At 36.3% G+C, this 19,884-nt stretch overlaps 1 protein-coding gene across 2 annotated transcripts in view; it reads left to right on the forward strand.

Annotated features, from left to right (window-relative positions):
- The window catches only part of LOC135695886 (uncharacterized), a 72,075-nt gene that overhangs the window by 30,920 nt on the left and 21,271 nt on the right, over positions 1-19,884 (forward strand). For both annotated transcript variants that reach the window (XM_065215094.2, XM_065215095.2), the window contains exons 19-36: positions 591-912; positions 1,166-1,298; positions 1,911-2,091; positions 4,115-4,228; positions 4,810-5,517; positions 6,314-6,574; positions 7,210-7,505; positions 10,671-10,902; positions 11,332-11,667; positions 12,137-12,193; positions 12,721-12,845; positions 13,125-13,183; positions 13,925-14,097; positions 14,664-14,966; positions 15,880-16,215; positions 16,778-17,101; positions 17,738-18,544; positions 19,193-19,519. In XM_065215094.2, coding sequence (XP_065071166.2) covers positions 591-912; positions 1,166-1,298; positions 1,911-2,091; positions 4,115-4,228; positions 4,810-5,517; positions 6,314-6,574; positions 7,210-7,505; positions 10,671-10,902; positions 11,332-11,667; positions 12,137-12,193; positions 12,721-12,845; positions 13,125-13,183; positions 13,925-14,097; positions 14,664-14,966; positions 15,880-16,215; positions 16,778-17,101; positions 17,738-18,544; positions 19,193-19,519 — 5,094 coding nt within the window. The remainder of the gene's footprint in view (positions 1-590; positions 913-1,165; positions 1,299-1,910; positions 2,092-4,114; positions 4,229-4,809; positions 5,518-6,313; positions 6,575-7,209; positions 7,506-10,670; positions 10,903-11,331; positions 11,668-12,136; positions 12,194-12,720; positions 12,846-13,124; positions 13,184-13,924; positions 14,098-14,663; positions 14,967-15,879; positions 16,216-16,777; positions 17,102-17,737; positions 18,545-19,192; positions 19,520-19,884) is intronic.

Below are 19,884 nucleotides of genomic sequence, written 5' to 3' on the forward strand. Positions count from 1 at the left end.
AGATTTTTCATGGTTCCTACCTACAAATATTCCAATAGTGTAACTTCATTTCTAGAGTTTTCTATACCAGTGGCAGGCTAGAATGTAATTCTGCCTCATATTTGAAACGTTGTATAATATTTTACTATGTGTTTGATTATTCTTTCCATTAAGTTATTAGTTTTGTTCCTCCATCTGAAAGCGTCTATACTGATGAGACTCTTATATCCTTTACTACCTTTGCCCAATTCATTGACGCAATGTGACAATTTAGATTCGTTTGAAAATAAATGTAAAAATTACCTTCTGGACAGAACAAAGTTGGGCTCTTTCAATAAGTATGGTTGGATTCGAAAGTAGCTTTTTAACTATCATCAACTGTCAATATGTTTTTAGCTCATTATTTAAATTTTGTACTAGATTTTACTATTTTTCATTTCTTTTTATGCTGATTTTAGATTATTTGTATTGTTAACTTGAGAACCGAACTGAAAAAAAGCTTTTAAACTTAGTTTGCAATTCACATTAAAGATTATTTTACATACATACATATCATCGATTTCTTAATTAGAGACAACATACCATTTGATATTTAATCTTGTTAATTGTAGATTTCCTGCCACGTCTTCTGACCCTTATTCCCTTGGATCATTCCTACTACATGTATGGATCTGGGGAATCCTCTTTGTTCCAGCAACCAGCGCTTGTGAAGCCGACCCTCGATAAGTATGGTTATCCTCTTATGGCTGGTTATTTTAATGGAAGTAGCCATATCACCGTGAATTTCGGAAACACAGTCGAGATTTCGGCTGATTTCACGCTCTGCTTTCACGTCAAACCATTAAAGGTAGACACGTTTCGTTTGTTTACACTGAAAGGAGCAAATGATGAGCTGACCGTGGCAATGGAGAAGAACAAAACAGTTTCATTAAGGTAACTTTTCAACTTTGCTGCACAACTTTGCTTAGATACGATGGAATCAGGGAATCGCATTTTAAGATTCTTTTCTTTTTTCTTCTCCGAACCTTCTTATTTCCACCTTTTTTCTATTTCTCTTCCCTCTTAACTTATTTGCTCTTCCTCAATTTCTCTAATTCAGCTCCCATTTGCTACACTCTTCTTCCTCTTCTCCGATAACACAGGCGTGTGAATACCTGTTTCTTATTTATCTTCAAATTCTCTTTAGATTTCTTACAACTGAAGATACCTACATGGAACTTTACACACCAGAAATTCTTTCCAATGCGACCCTCTGGCAGTACATCTGTTTCGTTCATGAGGATCACCTTGGGACAATAAATATATTCATAAATGGCAAAGTAAGTATTTATTTTGTGTTTTGTAGCTTAATACATTCCAATACATGTGTTCTCATTGGCAAACAATTTATTTGAATTACTTGTAGAATGTGTGCATTGAGTTGCAGTATCGAAAGATGCCATGCTTCTCAACCTTTCTAGTTAGTCAAACTCATGATTTAAATTTCAGATGAAGATCTTGCTCTTTAAAGTTCTTGAATTGGTTTTCTTAAAAACAACGCAGCCTTTTTTGTTATAGTAGGAATGCAGTTGACGGTGACCATCTAGCAGTTTTTGAATCTATCTACATAAACATGAAAAAACCGCTTTCATGTAGACAGAAGGAGTTCATTTCACCTTAGGATCCGTTGGTAACTAGGCAAGCGGCACTGATTGGGCAATCTTAACTGTCATGTGCTCATGTTTCTGATTGGCCTATTTCGGGTTTATATAGTTCCTAGCTTATTTTCTTTAATCCATGTTCTGACGTTTTATACTCTGAAGTGTGTCAGACGAAAAGCCTAAGTATGACTGAACATTTTAGCTTTTGCCAGAGCCATTTTTGACACCGGTTTCTTCCGTTTAGAATGCAGTAATTCTATTCAGCAACATTTTAAACTCTTATATGTTTAGTTAGTTGCTGAGAAGGATACTGGTTTCGCTGTACCAAAAGTTGCTGCAACCATGGGTGTGCTTGGAGAGATACTTTCCGGGGGCGTCTTGGCAGAAGCATCGCTTTCTTGCTTGCAACTATATGGTCAAGCCTTTGATAGATCTGTCCTCAAAACTCTCGATCTTTGCCCAATTCACCATGGTAAGTTTTTTTTAATAATGTTTTGAAATATGTTCTTCAAGATTGATCAAGATGTCTCAATGATGATTAATCATTTGATCAATGATGATTGATCAATGATGGTGATTGATCAATGATCAATGATGATTAACCACTGCCCAATCACCATTAGTGCTTGTATTTACCATCGTATTCTTCTTTGATGGACACCATAAGCAAGCTATCTGACCTTCTATTCCCCCTACGGTTATTCGTTACGTTCCTACTAAATGAACGTACACCTCTTGAATCGATTTTAGTCCAGCCCACTGAAATCATCCATCTCCAAGTGCACATCTTGATCCCGTTCATCCTTCACTAAGTCCTGTTTCCAATATTTGCAAGTTTCAGCCCTATAAACTACTAAACTCCGATCTATACCTATAATTAACCGTTCTCTTGTAGTGATGCCGGTATTTTTGAACCCTTGAGATGAACAGTCCTCTTTTAATTACTGATTCAAGGCAGACAAAAACTGTACTCACGGCGGTCTGCTTTTAAATCAACTGATTAAAGGGCACTATTTTTTTTGTAAAAAGCGAGGCTCCGAATTAACACCTAGTTCTAACTTCTAACTTCTTAACTCCGAATTAACTTCTTAATTTTGGTTTTAATTGCAGTAGTAGAGGTCTCTTAGAGGGAATATGTCGCATTGCTTAGAGGGCATATGTCGCATTAGCATTTGGCTATTAAAACAAAAGCGTTTGGAGTGGAATACCATTGTTTCGTGGCTTTTCATTTCTTCTTAATTAATTTTTACTGCCGTAAAAATTCACCTTCGATTCCATGCTTTGTACTAAACAAAAGAGATAATTGTATTGCATTAGCGAATCATGTTCACGACACATGCCCTTTAATGCTGAAGAGGTACTTTTTAGAAGCATGTGATAACAGTATATAGAACGTCTAATAACTTACAAGGGGCTCTTCTTTCTGTGTACCTTTGTCAGTTGAAGAGGAAACTGTCAGTTGAAGAGGAAATAATAGACGTAATAATAAATAATAGGAGAGGTGCCTGATCGTTGAAAAGAATAACTTCAATTCCATAATTAGAATGAGGATTTTCGAACAGTTTCTGAAGGTTGAGGTTGATCAGTACAACGCAAGGTCTGTTAATTAGTACGTTTGTGTGTTGAAAAACGAGTCAAAGCAAAAAATTATGCTTTTTTAATCAATGACATGAAAAAGTATGCAAAGTTTTTAACTCTTTCAACTCCATGTGGCATTAAGCACTCTTTGGAATATTTTAAAGAACAATTTTTCCTTATATTCAACCAAAAACTGTCTAGTTAAAGTGATTACCATCAGAACTGTACCCCAGAACTGTACATCATTGGTGACATAATCCAGCCTTGAAGCACTCTATTTGAAAATGAAAACTTTCTATGATCGTTACTTTTAGGAAATTACAACAGAAGCGTTTCTCGATAACCCACCACTCATACATTTTAAACCAAACGGCTAGTTATTTCAGATACCCAACTCAGTGCGAGCAAAGTTTTTTGGATTATATGAGTTAAGTTTAATGCCTATAATGCGAGTAATGGCTTCGACCTATGTAGTAACCAAAATGGTTCTTTTCTTAACGTGACCTTTGAATCATCTCACAATAGGCCCCTTCTTTTTACACAAAGAGAAAAATAACAGAAAAAGTCAACTATTGTTAATTGAAGAACATTTTTTCCATTTTTATCAGTCTGCATGGCTGTATTACCGATTATGTGGTGCAAATATGTTTGCCCTGCTTTTCCATACAATCGAAATCCTCAACCACGAGTTGAATCCAATCGGATTCTAGTTTGGCCTACTTTACTGTATCTTCAACCTTGAAGTGCTATTGCAAAATCTCTCCTGAGAAATTTTGAAGCAGCTTTTCTTTACTCGTACCCTCAGTAGCTCTTATGTAATTCCAAAATAATTCTATATAAGAATTTAAACGGGAAAAATGATTTCTTATGCGTTGATTTTCCCTTGTTGTTGTATTATCGTTGTTGTTTATTTTTAGTTAAAGACGCTTGCTCCAGCGATTGCTCAAGTCCCTCAATCTGCAACCAACTTACCAAAAAATGTGAATGTCCAAGTTTTGCCAGCAGATTTGTCACAGAGAAGTGCACCAGTGGTACGTTTTGTTTAATATTGGTCAAATTAATCTGCCCATTTGCAAGCACAGACAACTGAACAACGATTTGGATTGAAATCCAGATTAAGATCTCGTTGCCAGATTTCTGTTAGATTACTTATTGTTTTCGGACCCTGGTAAATGATGATCCTGTGGATCTGCAGATAACTTGTTATAGACCTTCCACTGCCTGGATGAAAATAACCCATAACTGATTTATATGTGTTTATTGTTGTTCATTCTCATCACGTTGCGGTGTTACTTTTTTGCTACTATTTTATAAAGATTGAAACTGTTTCGAAGCTTCCAACCGGAAGGAAGAGTCCCAGATCTTTTGGAAACGGGCGAAATTCTCTGTCCATTCGTAGATAATTGTGGTAATGGATGCACCATACAAGGGTGCCGGGATTCTTTTTATGCTAAAAATTGTCTCAGTGGATAAAAATTGTTTTTTAACCATTTGAAGGTTTTCTGTCACAAAAAAGTGTCCATCTAGCTTAAAATTGTTTAATTAAATATTGTTTCAAATTATAATTCTTCTATCGGTAGTAGCTCAAATATCTTTCTATCGTTTTTAACAGCCATTGAGAGTACAGTTTACAATGGGAAGATTGTATACCATTCCTTCGATGATGTAGAGTACCCCTTCAAATTCTTGCCAAATTTTGCACATGCCACGAATAAAGTCATACCAGGCTACAAACTGTTTAGCAAGATGTCTCGCTTCTATATCCCTGGACCTGTAAATGCGGCAGTTTGCTTTGCAAAGGCAGCTGAAACGAACATCGAAATATCAGGGCCGTCCTGCTTCAGCAGTGAAGGTTGTGCTAGTGGATCAACCGTTGCATTTTGGTTTATGGTACCCCCTGTGCTTGACTGGAACGCGCTTGGTAACGTAACGCTTTTCACTTACGGTAGACTCAAGGTTATCTACGGCGTTGTTAATGACATGCGCAATGGAACTACCAAGCCAATCCCATCGCTGATGTTCGCCTATACACAAAATGGCGAAACCTGGCTTTGGGTATCGATGATATACGGCAGCTCGATAACCGAAGCTTGGTCTCATCTTGCCATCACCGTGGACTCCTCGCACGACGTTCAGGTTTATTACAACGGTAAACCAAATTTTGTGAAAAAATCAGCCAAAGTGGAACCAGCTGAGACACAAATTACAAATTTAGTTAGCAGTCACCTTAGATTAACATGCATGGACGAATTGGTTGTATGGAATAGAATCCTTGGTGAAATGGAGATCGAGAACATCTATAATGCGACTATTTTCGGAGGTTAGCAGGCTTTTTCTGCTTATAGAGTTTAAATCATACTGAAGTTGATACAAAATACGGGTTATTTGTCTCTACTAAGAACGGTACCAGCAATTTTAAATATCAGTTTTAGAAAATAGTAAAAAATAGGAACAAACCATTATGAAAAGCTTTAAACAATCAAGATAAGAAGATTGTTCATTATATAAGCATCCCTTCTGGAGTCAATCCTTTATTATAAGATTCATAGATTCATTTAAAAGGTATCCTGTGTTTATCTATACATCTTCTCGATGATTGCTAAGTTTGATATAGAAATTGTGTAACTTGGGATGAAGCGGGTATTTAATTGATATTCCCTTGCCTTGTAAGTTCTAAATAACTATCCATTATCCTGGGAAGCACAATCTTTTTATTTATCCAATTCTGTATGATATCTAAACTAAAAATGAATTTCAGAATTTTGCTTTATCATTTGAATTGGTAAAATTTGGAAATTTTGGGGTAACCACTGTACTTATTGAAGGAGCTAAAACGCGTTTGTCCTATGTACACGTTTTATAGTATATCATATTATATTTTAATATGCTATGATATTATTATTGTAAATCATGATGATGATTTGACTGCGAATATGGGCTCATATTATTTGCAGCTAGATGCAGCCTTTCAGGGCGTGAAAGGATCCTAATGTTGAAAAGTGAAAAGATGTCAATTTCTTTATTCAAGTTCAACCAGCTTTCGATTCACGTGTCACTTTTGTGCGCAACCTTCGGTCATTTCCTTTGTTTTATGGTTGTCCTATTGTAACTTTTAGGTCAGCAAGCCATCCGACAGCACATTGACATCAAGAAACTAACGCATCAGGAATCAAAGGGTCTCTGGGCTTTAGACAAATCCGGTGTTCTTTACAAGTATGTGAATGAGAGTTGGTTTGCTGTATCAGATAAGGGCATGCGTGCTGTTCATGCTGGTCCTTTGGGTGTTTTTGCAGTAGACCAGGAGAACAACGTTCTGAGAAACAACTACTCATTAGACACACAAAATGTTTCATCGTGGCATAAGTACACTTTAGAAGGTGGGTTCCACCATTTTTGTCATTGTTTTCATAATCCGTACCTCTAATGTAGCTTTGAATGAAAGGAGCTCAATATTTTTGTGAGGTTATTGAACTTGTAGCATGGGTTTTCTGTGAATCTTGCGATGGAAAATGTGATTGTAAATGGTGGGCAAAAACAACGCAACACGAACAGAAGCAATCTAGTATGAAAAAATAAATTTAGAAAACAAAGTTTAGAATGAAGTAAAAATTGACAATAGCGTGAGGATGGCTCAGTAGCTAGGGTCGTGGACTGCATATCTAAAGGTCTGGGGTTCGATTCCCTTCCATGTCCAAACTTCCACTTGGAGTGAGGACTTTCGCCAGATCTCTGTATTTCCAGGCACTAGAAGCATAAGGTTTCATCACCTCAAGAGGACCTAAGTTTCTTCTCAGTTTCCTAAAACCGCCTAAAAGATGGCAATGAATACAAATTTTCTCGCACCTGCATAGAAAGTGTTATATTCTTAAAATAAATTGCAACTTTATTACTGACGATATTTTTGATAAAATTTCTTCGTAATAGAAAAATTTGTCTGCGATTCTGAACATGAATGAAAACCGTCTTTTATTAGCAAGTGTTTGCAAATCTGATAACTTTTTTTTATTTTTAGTCGGATTTTGGGGTGGAATCATCGATATCACATCACTTGGAGATGGCTTACTCTTTGCAAAGAGCCTTTACCGGTGGCATTGTTATGACTTTCGATCGGCAGCAATAGCTACGAAATGGGAACCTCTCTATAAAGATGGTTCGACCATACTCTTAACTTCTGGACAGTTGGTGTGTCGCGGGGATATACCCTATGAACAAGGACTGTGCTGGAAACCAAACGGTGCATTGCCTACAACAAACCTGGTAGTTGCACACAAAAATGGAGATTGCAGACTAGATACAAGAACTGACTTGGTAATTATAGCTAGATTTGATTTACATTGATTTTTTATTGATTGCAACACTTTTATTTTAATTCATAGATCATATTATCAGATACGATTCATGGTTACCGATACTGTATTTATGAGAGTATAAGCCGCCCTTGTTTCTAAGCTGCACCAAAAAACCATGCAGATATACTTGGTTTTGAGATGACAGATCAAAAACAGATAAAACTGATTATGTACTTAAACGAAAAACATAGATGTTAGAAGTTCAACCAAGAACAATATCGTTCAGATGACAGATCATCAACATCGTCCAGAAGTATTTCTGCTACATCTTCTGCATTATCATCCTCAGCTTCTAGGTAGCAGTAAAGCTAGGCAGGATCTAGATAAAGAAAGAAAAGCCGACCTCGTTTATAAGCCGCCGTTGACAATAAACTGTAGCAAATCGTGCTAAAAAATAATTATAAACAGCGGCTTATTATCGAATAAATACGGTATACGCTGCAGACCACCTTAAAATGCTATGATAACACTTTAGCAAAAGAGTGTTTGCAGATGCATTTTAGCCGCTTAGGGCCTGTCTTGCTCTCGAAAACCTTGTAACAAACTCCAAAAAATTTAGCTGATACAAATTCCAGATAGCAAGTGAAGTAAACTGATACAAAATTCCATATAACTAGTGAGGTTACCTGATACAGAATTACATGAACTAGTGAGGTTACCTGATACAGAATTACATGAACTAGTGAGGTTACCTGATACAGAATTACATGAACTAGTGAGGTTACCTGATACAGAATTCCAGATAACTAGTGAGGTTACCTGATACAAAATTCCATATAACTAGTGAGTTTACCTGGTACAGAATTCCAGATAACTAGTGAGGTTACCTGATACAGAATTACATATAACTAGTGAGGTTACCTGATACAGAATTCCAGATAACTAGTGAGGTTACCTGATACAAAATTCCATATAACTAGTGAGTTTACCTGGTACAGAATTCCAGATAACTAGTGAGGTTACCTTATACAGAATTCCAGATAACTAGTGAGGTTACCTGATACAGAATTCCAGATAACTAGTGAGGTTACCTGATACAGAATTCCAGATAACTAGTGAGGTTACCTGATACAGAATTCCAGATAACTAGTGAGGTTACCTGATACAAAATTCTATATAACTAGTGAGGTTACCTGATACAAAATTCTATATAACTAGTGAGGTTACCTGATACAGAATTCCAGATAACTAGTGAGGTTACCCTATACAGAATTCCAGATAACTAGTGAGGTTACCTGATACAGAATTCCAGATAACTAGTGAGGTTACCTTATACAGAATTCCAGATAACTAGTGAGGTTACCTGATACAGAATTCCAGATAACTAGTGAGGTTACCTGATACAGAATTCCAGATAACTAGTGAGGTTACCTGATACAAAATTCTATATAACTAGTGAGGTTACCTGATACAGAATTACCTGAACTAGTGAGGTTACCTGATACAGAATTCCAGATAACTAGTGAGGTTACCTGATACAGAATTACATAAACTAGTGAGGTTACCTGATACAAAATTCCATATAACTAGTGAGGTTACCTGATACAGAATTACCTGAACTAGTGAGGTTACCTGATACAGAATTCCAGATAACTAGTGAGGTTACCTGATACAGAATTACATGAACTAGTGAGGTTACCTGATACAAAATTCTATATAACTAGTGAGGTTACCTGATACAGAATTCCAGATAACTAGTGAGGTTACCCTATACAGAATTCCAGATAACTAGTGAGGTTACCTGATACAGAATTCCAGATAACTAGTGAGGTTACCTTATACAGAATTCCAGATAACTAGTGAGGTTACCTGGTACAGAATTACATGAACTAGTGAGGTTACCTGATACAGAATTCCAGATAACTAGTGAGGTTACCTTATACAGAATTCCAGATAACTAGTGAGGTTAGCTGATACAGAATTACATGAACTAGTGAGGTTACCTGGTACAGAATTCCAGATAACTAGTGAGGTTACCTTATACAGAATTCCAGATAACTAGTGAGGTTACCTGATACAAAATTCCATATAACTAGTGAGTTTACCTGGTACAGAATTACATGAACTAGTGAGGTTACCTGATACAGAATTCCAGATAACTAGTGAGGTTAGCTGATACAGAATTCAAGATAACTAATAAGGTTACCTGATACAGAATTCCAGATAACTAGTGAGGTTACCTGATACAGAATTCAAGATAACTAATAAGGTTACCTGATACAGAATTCCAGATAACTAGTGAGGTTACCTGATACAGAATTCCAGATAACTAGTGAGGTTACCTGATACAAAATTCCATATAACTAGTGAGTTTACCTGGTACAGAATTACATGAACTAGTGAGGTTACCTGATACAGAATTCCAGATAACTAGTGAGGTTAGCTGATACAGAATTCAAGATAACTAATAAGGTTACCTGTTACAGAATTCCAGATAACTAGTGAGGTTAGCTGATACAGAATTCAAGATAACTAATAAGGTTACCTGATACAGAATTCCAGATAACTAGTGATGTTAGCTGACATAGAATTTCAGATGTCTTTCTTTTCCTGTCCTATCTTACTCGTATCCACAAACTTCTTTTCTCTTTTTCTTCTTCCTTTCCTTAGCCTGTTTCAGTTGCACGTTCTATTCAGCTTCAGTGTTTTCTTTTCTTTACCATTTCTCGCCTGCAATATAATTTTCTTCCATTTTATTTTTCATCAGCCTCTTATCTTATTGTCTTTCTTTGTGTTGTTTGCTTTGTTATTTTCCTCATTCTCTTTTCATTTCCTCTACTCCTCCTGCACTTTTCTTTCTTCTCTATTTTTTCTTTTCTTCTCTATCGTTTTGTTCTTTTTTTTATATTTTTATTTTCCCTTCTTCATTACCTTTTGCTTACTCTTTGTCGATCCAACTAGAGTCCTGCCCAACCTATTTATTTATTTTGCTGGAAGATTTTCTGACTTCGTTTTACTGGTTCAGTCAGTTGAACATTGTCTTTCTTCGTGCTGAACATACTTTCAAAGCAATTTTAAGTCCAAGTGATAGAGTGGCAATATAAAGAATGTACATTAGTTTTTGCTATTTTCACGTTTGCTGATTCCTAAAAAGATTCCTCTATTTTCGATTACTTGAAAACAGGGAAATGGAAATCTACCAGTGCCCATTAAGAGGATTTCATTTGGAAATTTCCAGTCTTCTCCATACGTGCTAATGAGTGATAGTTCAGGTTTTGCTGAGCTGTTGTTGAAACCAGATGATAACTTTGAAGCAAAGCATCGCACGGAGCATGGAAAATTTGAAGACATTGCATCAATTTACGGGCTTCCTTTTGGAATTCGTCAGAACGGGGATATTTTTGCCTTGAAGAAAGGTATGCAATTAAATATCGATTCACAATGTTTTAGATACAAGATTCACTCATTTTCAGGCTTATTTAAATTATCATTCAATTTATCCGTAAAAACAATTTAAATATAGCACGGTAAAGTGGTATTTTGATATAATTTCAATAAGTGCGTAAACATTTCTTATTCTTAGCCTTGTTTATCTCGCACTGATAATTGCATCTTTTGTTTGTTTTCTCCAATACCAATTTTTACCCATTTATTAATATAAAATATGTTGCTAGAATATGTGTTCCAATATTAAATGAACAAATGAATTACGTATTTCTACTTCATGCAATCTTGTGTTTGTCTATGCAATGTCTATTGATTGGTGCTGTTTTAAAGGTTGAGTTAGAAAAAGTTTCCAATAGTCTCTTATAGTTTTTATGCTTGTTTTTGCCTCTTATTTCCAGTTGAGCCGTTTCTTGTGGTCAACCATAATTGGAAATGTTTACAAAAAAAGGCAACTTCAGAAACTTTAACTTCTGGCGAAGTTTGCAATGAGCTGTTTTATTTCGATGAAAAAAACTGCCTTATTCATTTAAAATCAGAACGTAGGCTTTCTTTTGATGAGATTCAAGTGAAGATCAAGGAAAATACTTGCAGCGAAAATGACGTCGTTGTTTTCCATGGTGATGGAACACTGCGCCGGAAGAATTTTCCAGACCAATGCATTGCTGTTAATAACAATAATGTATTGGTAAAGGAAAGACCATGTGACAGTACTGCTAAATTTGTTTTACAGACAGGTAAGTTCAAACATGTGTTCCATCTTTGTTAGCTACATCGACAGTTTTAGGAAAATAGTTATTTTGCTTGTGACAAGCTTGCAAAATGCCCCAGAATAGAAAATTCATAAAGTCAGATTGTATTTGGGCCTCATTTACATAAGTAAAGAAACAAGTATCATTTATGTAACAAAAGGTACAAAACTAGCCCTAAAGAGGCTCGTGTGCAGCTTTAAACTAAAAAGCCATTTTCGAATTTGTCCTGTTTTGACAAGATTTCTAAGTGTTCCAGTTCCAATCCTAAGTGCAGGTTCTATAAGGGACCAGACGTTTTACCAACAGGGTCCAACTTTTCCCGTGTATAAGAGGTCTGAGGAATTTGCTTTTCTGTAATTGAAATCAACTGGCTCTCTGAAATTGAATTAAAAATGAAGACCATGAATAAACGACTGCGAAGAATGTTGATCTATGTTTTTTTGTTAATTTTTAGTGAGTCCGTTTAAAAAACTATCTAGTTTCAATCTGGTGAATTCCACGTACACCGTAGGTAAGTGTGTAGCTTTCACTAATTTCAGGCTTTTTTATGGTCAAAAATACATTGCTTCTTTTTAATGCCATACTGATAGCCCAGTCTATGTTGTTGACTACTTACGATGCTGTCAAGTCATCAATGTAAGCTATTCAGATGGCTATCGATTTCCCCTTTTTAACAAAATTCCTCCATAGTATGCCTTGCGTTGTTCAGTGTTCTCTTACAGGGCCATCCTATCGCCTCCTACTTATTCTCCTTACATCAATTATTTTTGAAATTTCGTTAATTTGACAGTCTTAATTCATGTTCAAGACATCTTAAATTAAAACCAGTACCTGAAATATCTGTTCATTACTGCAATTTATTTTTGATTGGTGGCCCACTTAGCTTCTCCAACACCAAATATCTTCATTAGGAAACTTAGCCACACGTAGTGAATTTCATTATAATTAAAATTCTCCTATAGGATTTTCAAATTTTCAAACTTTTGCAGTCTACTAGTTTTTATGCTTGGTTGAAGATTCTTACATTCTCCCTTATAGAGAACGCCGAAGTCCGCGTAGAAGTGAAAGCAAAATTCTTGGTGCCTACCAATCGAGAGTTATTAGACTTCCGAAATCCATTTTCACCTTGGACTAGATTCGCTTGCCATAAAATTACAAAAGAGGTTTATACTCAACTTTTCTTGACATTTTAAAGCTATTACCGTTCCCTGATTGCTGTATCTTTATTCTTCTGATGCCACCTTTTTAAAGTCTTGATCAAATGTTTTCTGGACAAAGAGCTGTTTGCAAATGGAGCATGATCAGGATAGTAATTGCTAGTTTTTTCACCATGAAGTTAATCTATGAAATAATGAAACCCTCAAATCAAATTTCTCTGTATTTTGATAGCATTAAATGCATTAGAGCTCAGTTTAATTTGAGAATCGGCAATAATTTTTCAGCTCAGTCAACAGTTTGCCGCGAACGTCAACTATTTAGGCGCTCAATGTGGCATTTTCGGGTGAGTACCTGGCTTCAAAGAATATCATCGTTCACCTCAATTTTAGTCAGCTAATGTTTGGCTGCCCTGTAAGAATCTTTTAAGCAACATTATACAATTCCTAAAATCATCAATACATCAATTCATCAATACAATACATACAACAGCATTACCTAGAGTAACTTTGATGTTCGTTCCCTGCTTTGCCTTCGTGTGCTCCATTTTTACACTTGACTATTGGATTTTCACGCGGTTTTTGTTTCTTCTTTCGTCAATATCTAAAAAATTTTTAGACTTTTTATTGAATTAAAAATAAAATGCATTGTGGAATAGGTGGAAGATAATAGATGTTTGCCGATTTTTGATTATTGACTTATAATTTCCGATTGCTGATTACTGGTTACTGGTTACTGATTTCTGATTACTGATTTCTGATTACTGATTTCTGATTGATGATTTCTGATAACTGAATTACAATTACTGATTTCTGATTAAAGTTGGGTCTACAAGCTACCCTATTGAAGGAAATTTGAATGGTTTATCGGTGACATTGGACAGATGTTAAAAAAAGTGAATTATCGATCAGATCTTATATCTATCAATTTCTCAATCAAAAAGGATTTTGGATTAGGAAAACGAAATGTTAATTATGATCAAGAATGAAATGATCTTTTCGTTCATATTTGAGAAGTGAAGCACATTCACATTTAATGAAGGCAAATGCCTTGCTTTTCTTGTTTATTCATGATTTTGTTATTTTAGCACTTCGATCTGCGATGATAGTCAGTGTCCTTGGGAGTCAACGCTTTCTCTTAAATTTCGATACCTTGGGGCAGAGGAAAATACTATTATGAGTTCTAGGAAGTTCTCTGGCCTTTGGACAGATTGCCAAGGATGGCTGTGTCAGTACAATTTTCCCCATCAGGCTTTAGGGGGTGAGAAACTTTTCTTCTAATACTTTTGTTCTGTTGATTTGCTAAGTTTAGAAAATATGACAGTATGCGAGCTTATTTAGTTGTCTATTCTATGCCATGATTTTCTTTATCGAAAATTTTTTATTCCCCTACACAATAATAAACCTCGGAATACCCTCGTCATTCCTGTCTGAAATTGTGTACAAAGTAACTATTTATTAAATGTTTACTAACTACCCCCAACTAACTACCATGGATATACGACAATAAATAGTACTAAATTTATTTCCGTTTGTAAACTTCTTGGTTGCTTTAGCGCTGAACAATTAAGCTGCAAAGCAAGCATATGTACACCAGTTAACGCTTGACAGATAACAATTATGTAAAATTGAAAGTAGCCAGTGATGAGCCTTGCCAGGCGCCATAAGTTGATGATTTCTTTTTCAACCTGAAAACAAAACTAATTTTGCTTCAGTCATATTTTATAGTAAAAAAGTTAAAGCGACCTTTCCACTATGAAACTGAAACTGGATTTGAAGAAGGAATTTGTTGTTGTTGTTTGAATAGTTCTAAATTTCCTTTTGCAGTTGACTTAAGCCCAGTCAATTTATGGGTAGCAAATATCTCTTCGTTTTCTGCAAATTTGAATGCTGTTGGTGACTTCAAAAGCACTGGATTCGCTGCGCAGGGGCATAACGTGACGATAGAAGGGAGATCCAAGTTTGTCAAAAACTGGATTACTACTGTTAGAATAGCCGTGTTTAAGACCGGGGGTGTCATACCCCTCAAAGAACTTTTGCCCTACTTCACCTACAAGATAATCGTACAACCAATTTTTGTGCGAGGAATTGGCCGGCCGGTTGAAACAACCTTTGACACCTTGGAAAGCAGTAAGTAAATACTATCAAATCATGTGTTGAATCTTCTGCATAAATATTTCCGATTCCTACTGACATTCTGTCATACTGTGATGCTGCAATACTGTGGTGGTGCAATACTGCCATATTGCAATACCACAAAGCTGGTACTGCCCTACCGTGATACTACAACACAGCAATAATGTCATACTACAAAGCTACTAGACAGCGAAACTGCCATATTGCAATACTGCCATACAGCGATAATGCCATAAATCAATACTGCCATACTGCAATACTGCCATACAGTGATACTGCCATACAGTGATACTGCCATAAATCAATACTGCCATAAATCAATACTGCCATAAATCAATACTGCCATAAATCAATACTGCCATAAATCAATACTGCCATAAATCAATACTGCCATAAATCAATACTGCCATATAACGATACTTCCATTCTGCCATACAGCGATACAGCAATACTGCCATGCTGCCTTGAAGCGATACTGCCATGAATTAATACTGCTATAAGACAATACTTTCATACAGCGATACTGCCAAACTGCCGCCTTGCCATAATGTCATAGAGCCTTACAGCCATACCCCAATACTGCCATACCGCAATATCAATTATAGCATTTCTTAACTATTATGCGTATTTTTTTGTGAAATGAATTGAGATTAAATTTTGATCACTTTTTTTTAACCAGCGTTCAGTATTAATTTGGTTTGTGGCCTCTCTGTATCCCATATTTTATTATCTGAGGAGCTACAAACGATGAAAAGGTACAAGTAAAATGAAATGCGAATAATGCTGTTTGGAAATGAAAGTACAGTATCCACTGTTAGGAAATGTAGCTCTATTTACAGAATTTGACTCAATTTGATCCAATAGTATATTATTTAGTTACTTCTAAAAATCACTGACTTCCTTTCAGACCCTACTGAAGCGCCTGGTATCAATGTATACGACAAAGATCGCACAAGTATTAAATTCAATATTATTGCTATTTCAATGACGTCGTGGAGTGGTTTTCCTATCGGGTATCGAGTCTATTACCAGTCTTTGTTGAATCTCAGCCTTCCAATTCTGCTCAATGACACAGATGCAATTGCGGCCACCCATCTCCATATCAACGTAACAGACTATCTCAATCTTCACGGAGAACTCAACAGTCTTGAAGATTTTACAAATTATTCTATTATTGCCTGTGCCTATAACAGTTTTGGAGTTGGACCGATGACTCAAGTATTCAACAGAACAATGCAAGGAGGTAAAATATATAAACAAATATGGATTTTATCCCTATTGATTTTGATTTCAACAATAGACAATTAGGTTTTTCAAATTTGTTCTGTTGATAAAAATGACCTTAGATTTACAAAGCTGTTCTTGATTAAATCTTGCTAGGGGGATTAAGGGTTAACTGGGGCTCCCAAGCCCCCACCTAATGACGCCTATACTGGGAGGGGTTTTTTGGAAGAAGAAAACCCGAATTCTGACTTTTAAGTCGCTCCCTGAAAAATTCCTATTCTGAAGCGTATCTTTGAAAAAGTATTACAACAACGAATTTAAGTTTTTGAAGCCTTTCTATGTGCGTAAACCCTGGATAATTCCTTTTCATATATTTGTCTCTTTTTAAAAACTAAAGACCTGATAAGCCCCTTGGCTAGACGGTGATACCATCCCTACCAAGACAGTATAAAATGGCAGATTTTACTTCTATTCGTAACTTGTTATATTTCCCATTGCTTATACGTTATAAATCTAAAATATTTTATAGCACTTGATACAATAGCAATACCTATGACAATTTTATGATCCCTCTTATACAGAACCTGAAGTACCACCGCCAGGTTTTAACTTGGCATCTCTAAACAGCACCCACATCCAAGCAAGTTGGTCACCAATGACGTCGGATATCGAGCTTCTCAATGGATGGGTGTTGTCGGGCTACACTGTCGTATTGAACGAGCAAAATCTCCCGAGTCTGTATCCCGATGACCACTTCCCAATAACAACTATTCTTTCGCCGGGCAACCTGACACTTACGTTTGGGCCTCTCGAAGAAGGCCGGGATTTTAGCGTGTCTGTTGCTGGCAATGTTGAAGATCGGGTTGGAATTCACACAATGTTGTGTGTTCGGACAAGAGAAGCAGGTGTGTGATTAACTTTATCTCACTATATCTTTGTATTCCATGCTATATTCTGTTTTCGTTATCACATTGAATTTATCCGTTTTATTCCATGCAACATACCGCCTTCAATGCAACTAAACTTTAACTTACAAGTTTCAGTTTCATGTTCAACCATTTTTTCGAAATCCTTTCCAGTTTTTTTATGCCCACTTTCTTATCTTTTCAGACAATATTTTGTTACTTTGTTGGAAGTTCCCCAACCGTGCGAGTTCTTTCGCGATAGAAAACTTATTTGGTAAAAGCATCAAGCGACTTGCATGCGAATTCAAACGTAACATTTTACAACTTAACTGAAATACGATATGCGAAATGACTTTGACCTGATTATGAGATTCTTGTGGTACTGTCTATATTCAACATAACAAGTTTTGAATAACAGAACAAAAAACGCGGGTTAAAGGTCCTCTAATATTTTCAACAACTTGAATAGAATTATTTATTCAAAGAAGACTATTTTATAGCAAGCTTCCCCTTTTAAATCTTATCTTTTAAAGTATGTACGAGAAGGCTGTTGAATTTTGAAGTTTTTTTAATCTGTCCTAACCTCCTATCTTTCTTCATATAACATGAGAAATTGTATTTCGTCATTCGTTTTAGTTCCGACAAGTCGGCCAGTGGTTTCCGATTTGATCAATGTTACATCGGATGTTATCCTGTACAAAGTCGGCTGTTCTGCTATAAAAGGTGAAAACGGTGTTATCCTCTACTACAATGTAACGGCCACTGACATAGTCACAAACATCACAAGTCATTACACAGCACATATCGAAGAGAAACAGTGCCTACCCAGCAACGGCACTTGCTTGGATAGGGCTTCTGATTGCAATTTCCGCGAAAGAAATGAACATATTTTCAACAGATCTTATTACGAAAACAACCATTCTTGCCAAGCCGCAAAAACAAATTTGCGAAATACAGCATTTATCGTTATGCATCCTTTAGATAACCTGAAGTTCTGGACAAACTATAGTGTGCGTTCGGCCCTCTGCAATAGTGTCGGATGCGGGCCTTATAGCAATCCGATCTTCATACGAACAGATGAGCACGCCCCGACATGCGCTCCGAATATTACCGCTATTCAAAATACGTCATCAACTTCAATGTTCATCTCATGGCTCGAGAATCCGGTGCACTGCACTCATGGTGTTCTAACACACTACAACGTTTTCTTTGCTCTCGAATCAGAGTTATCAGGAATGGAATGTTTTAATACGTCATCTTGTTGGGACACCTTTAACCCAACTATGAAAAAAACGAAATTTTACGTCACAAATATAACAAGCCTAAACGTGTCATTTACTCAATTAAAGAAGTATAAAAGCTACTGTGTATTTTTGCAAGCTGTCAATATAAAGGGACGTGGTCCTGCATCCGTCAGATTCTGCAATCATACAGCAGAAGATGGTATGTATATCTTTTTGCTTTGCACAACATCATCATTGTGCGAATATTTTTATGAACATGCTACTGACACAGGTCTATATTTCTATTTTATTTGGAATTGCGCGTTGCATGAATCTAGCTGTTAAACATTGCTTGAATTCATCGAGACAGGTCATATTTTAGATTTCACTTTGAAATTCAGTCTTCGACGCAGCTATGTTCGACGCGCACCTTAATGTAGAAGAAGATATTTGTGCCCTGCCAAAGTAAACACGATTATTAAACGTTTTTAAAATAGACCTCGAGGGGCTACCATGCTACATTCCTTACTGGCAAGAAAACTGGATTATGTAGTTTATTCCCCCTCGTCTCCACTCAGTCTTCCTAAGATGTAAAATTCGTAGAGCCAGAAGCTAACGATATCTGTATACCCTACAGTACATAGAAAACAGACCTCTCTATGCTTATAAACCCTGGGGGAGGGGAGGATAGAAGAGGGAGGGCATGGCTTTTTTATTCGTCCCCTACAGTGGGCTTAATTCTCATTAATTTTAGGAAGTACAAGCCTTTGAATGGCTAGTACTAAGTGTCACCTTTTTTGTCACAATGGTCACAATTTTGTCACAATGGCCTTTGAATTGTTGAAAGTGTCACCTTTTTTGTTTCTAGCCCCTGAAGGCCCTCCAAGCAACGTTTCTGTAAAGCCAAGTGGTAGTAGCAAGTTAAAAGTGATCCTGACGCTGCCTTCGGATGACATTGTCAATGGAATAATCAAAGGGTACACCGTACAATATTTTAAGTGCGACGGAGATGGAAATCGTTTGGGACCAACGAATTCGACTGTTATTCTCCGCAATCCTGACGAGGTTGCTACTACCGGATTCATTCAAAAATTGACAATCTTTACCTGGTATAATGTGTCTGCTTCTGCATTCTCTTCTGTTGGTAGTGGGCCATTTGGTTTCCAGACGATGCTTACAAGAACACAGGAAGATGGTAGGTCAGACATAAACATTTATGCAACGGTTACGATGTTATTCATAAGTTTATTTATGTCTGGTTCTTATCTCTGTGTATAAATTAAACATATCGAGTAAATTTAGGTGGACGGTTAGATTTCATCGGTTTTGTTGCAAAGCTTACAACTCTGTACCTTTGGGTGCTTCAAGATTTAGAGATTTCGCGTGAAAAGGCTGAAATTTTGCAAGTAGTGCTAAATATGTTTTTGTTTGTTGCGTGTTTCGGTTTTTCCTATTTTGTTTTATGGATTTTAGAACTACGTGTGATGACTTATAGGTAAACAAAAAAATCAGTGGGGTGTTCTCTAAATATTTTCAAAAACATCTTCTAAAATTTATGGC

The sequence above is a fragment of the Rhopilema esculentum genome, chromosome 14 (genome assembly GCF_057945365.1).
Source record: "Rhopilema esculentum isolate cy_ngs chromosome 14, ASM5794536v1, whole genome shotgun sequence".
NCBI classification, from domain to species: domain Eukaryota; kingdom Metazoa; phylum Cnidaria; class Scyphozoa; order Rhizostomeae; family Rhizostomatidae; genus Rhopilema; species Rhopilema esculentum.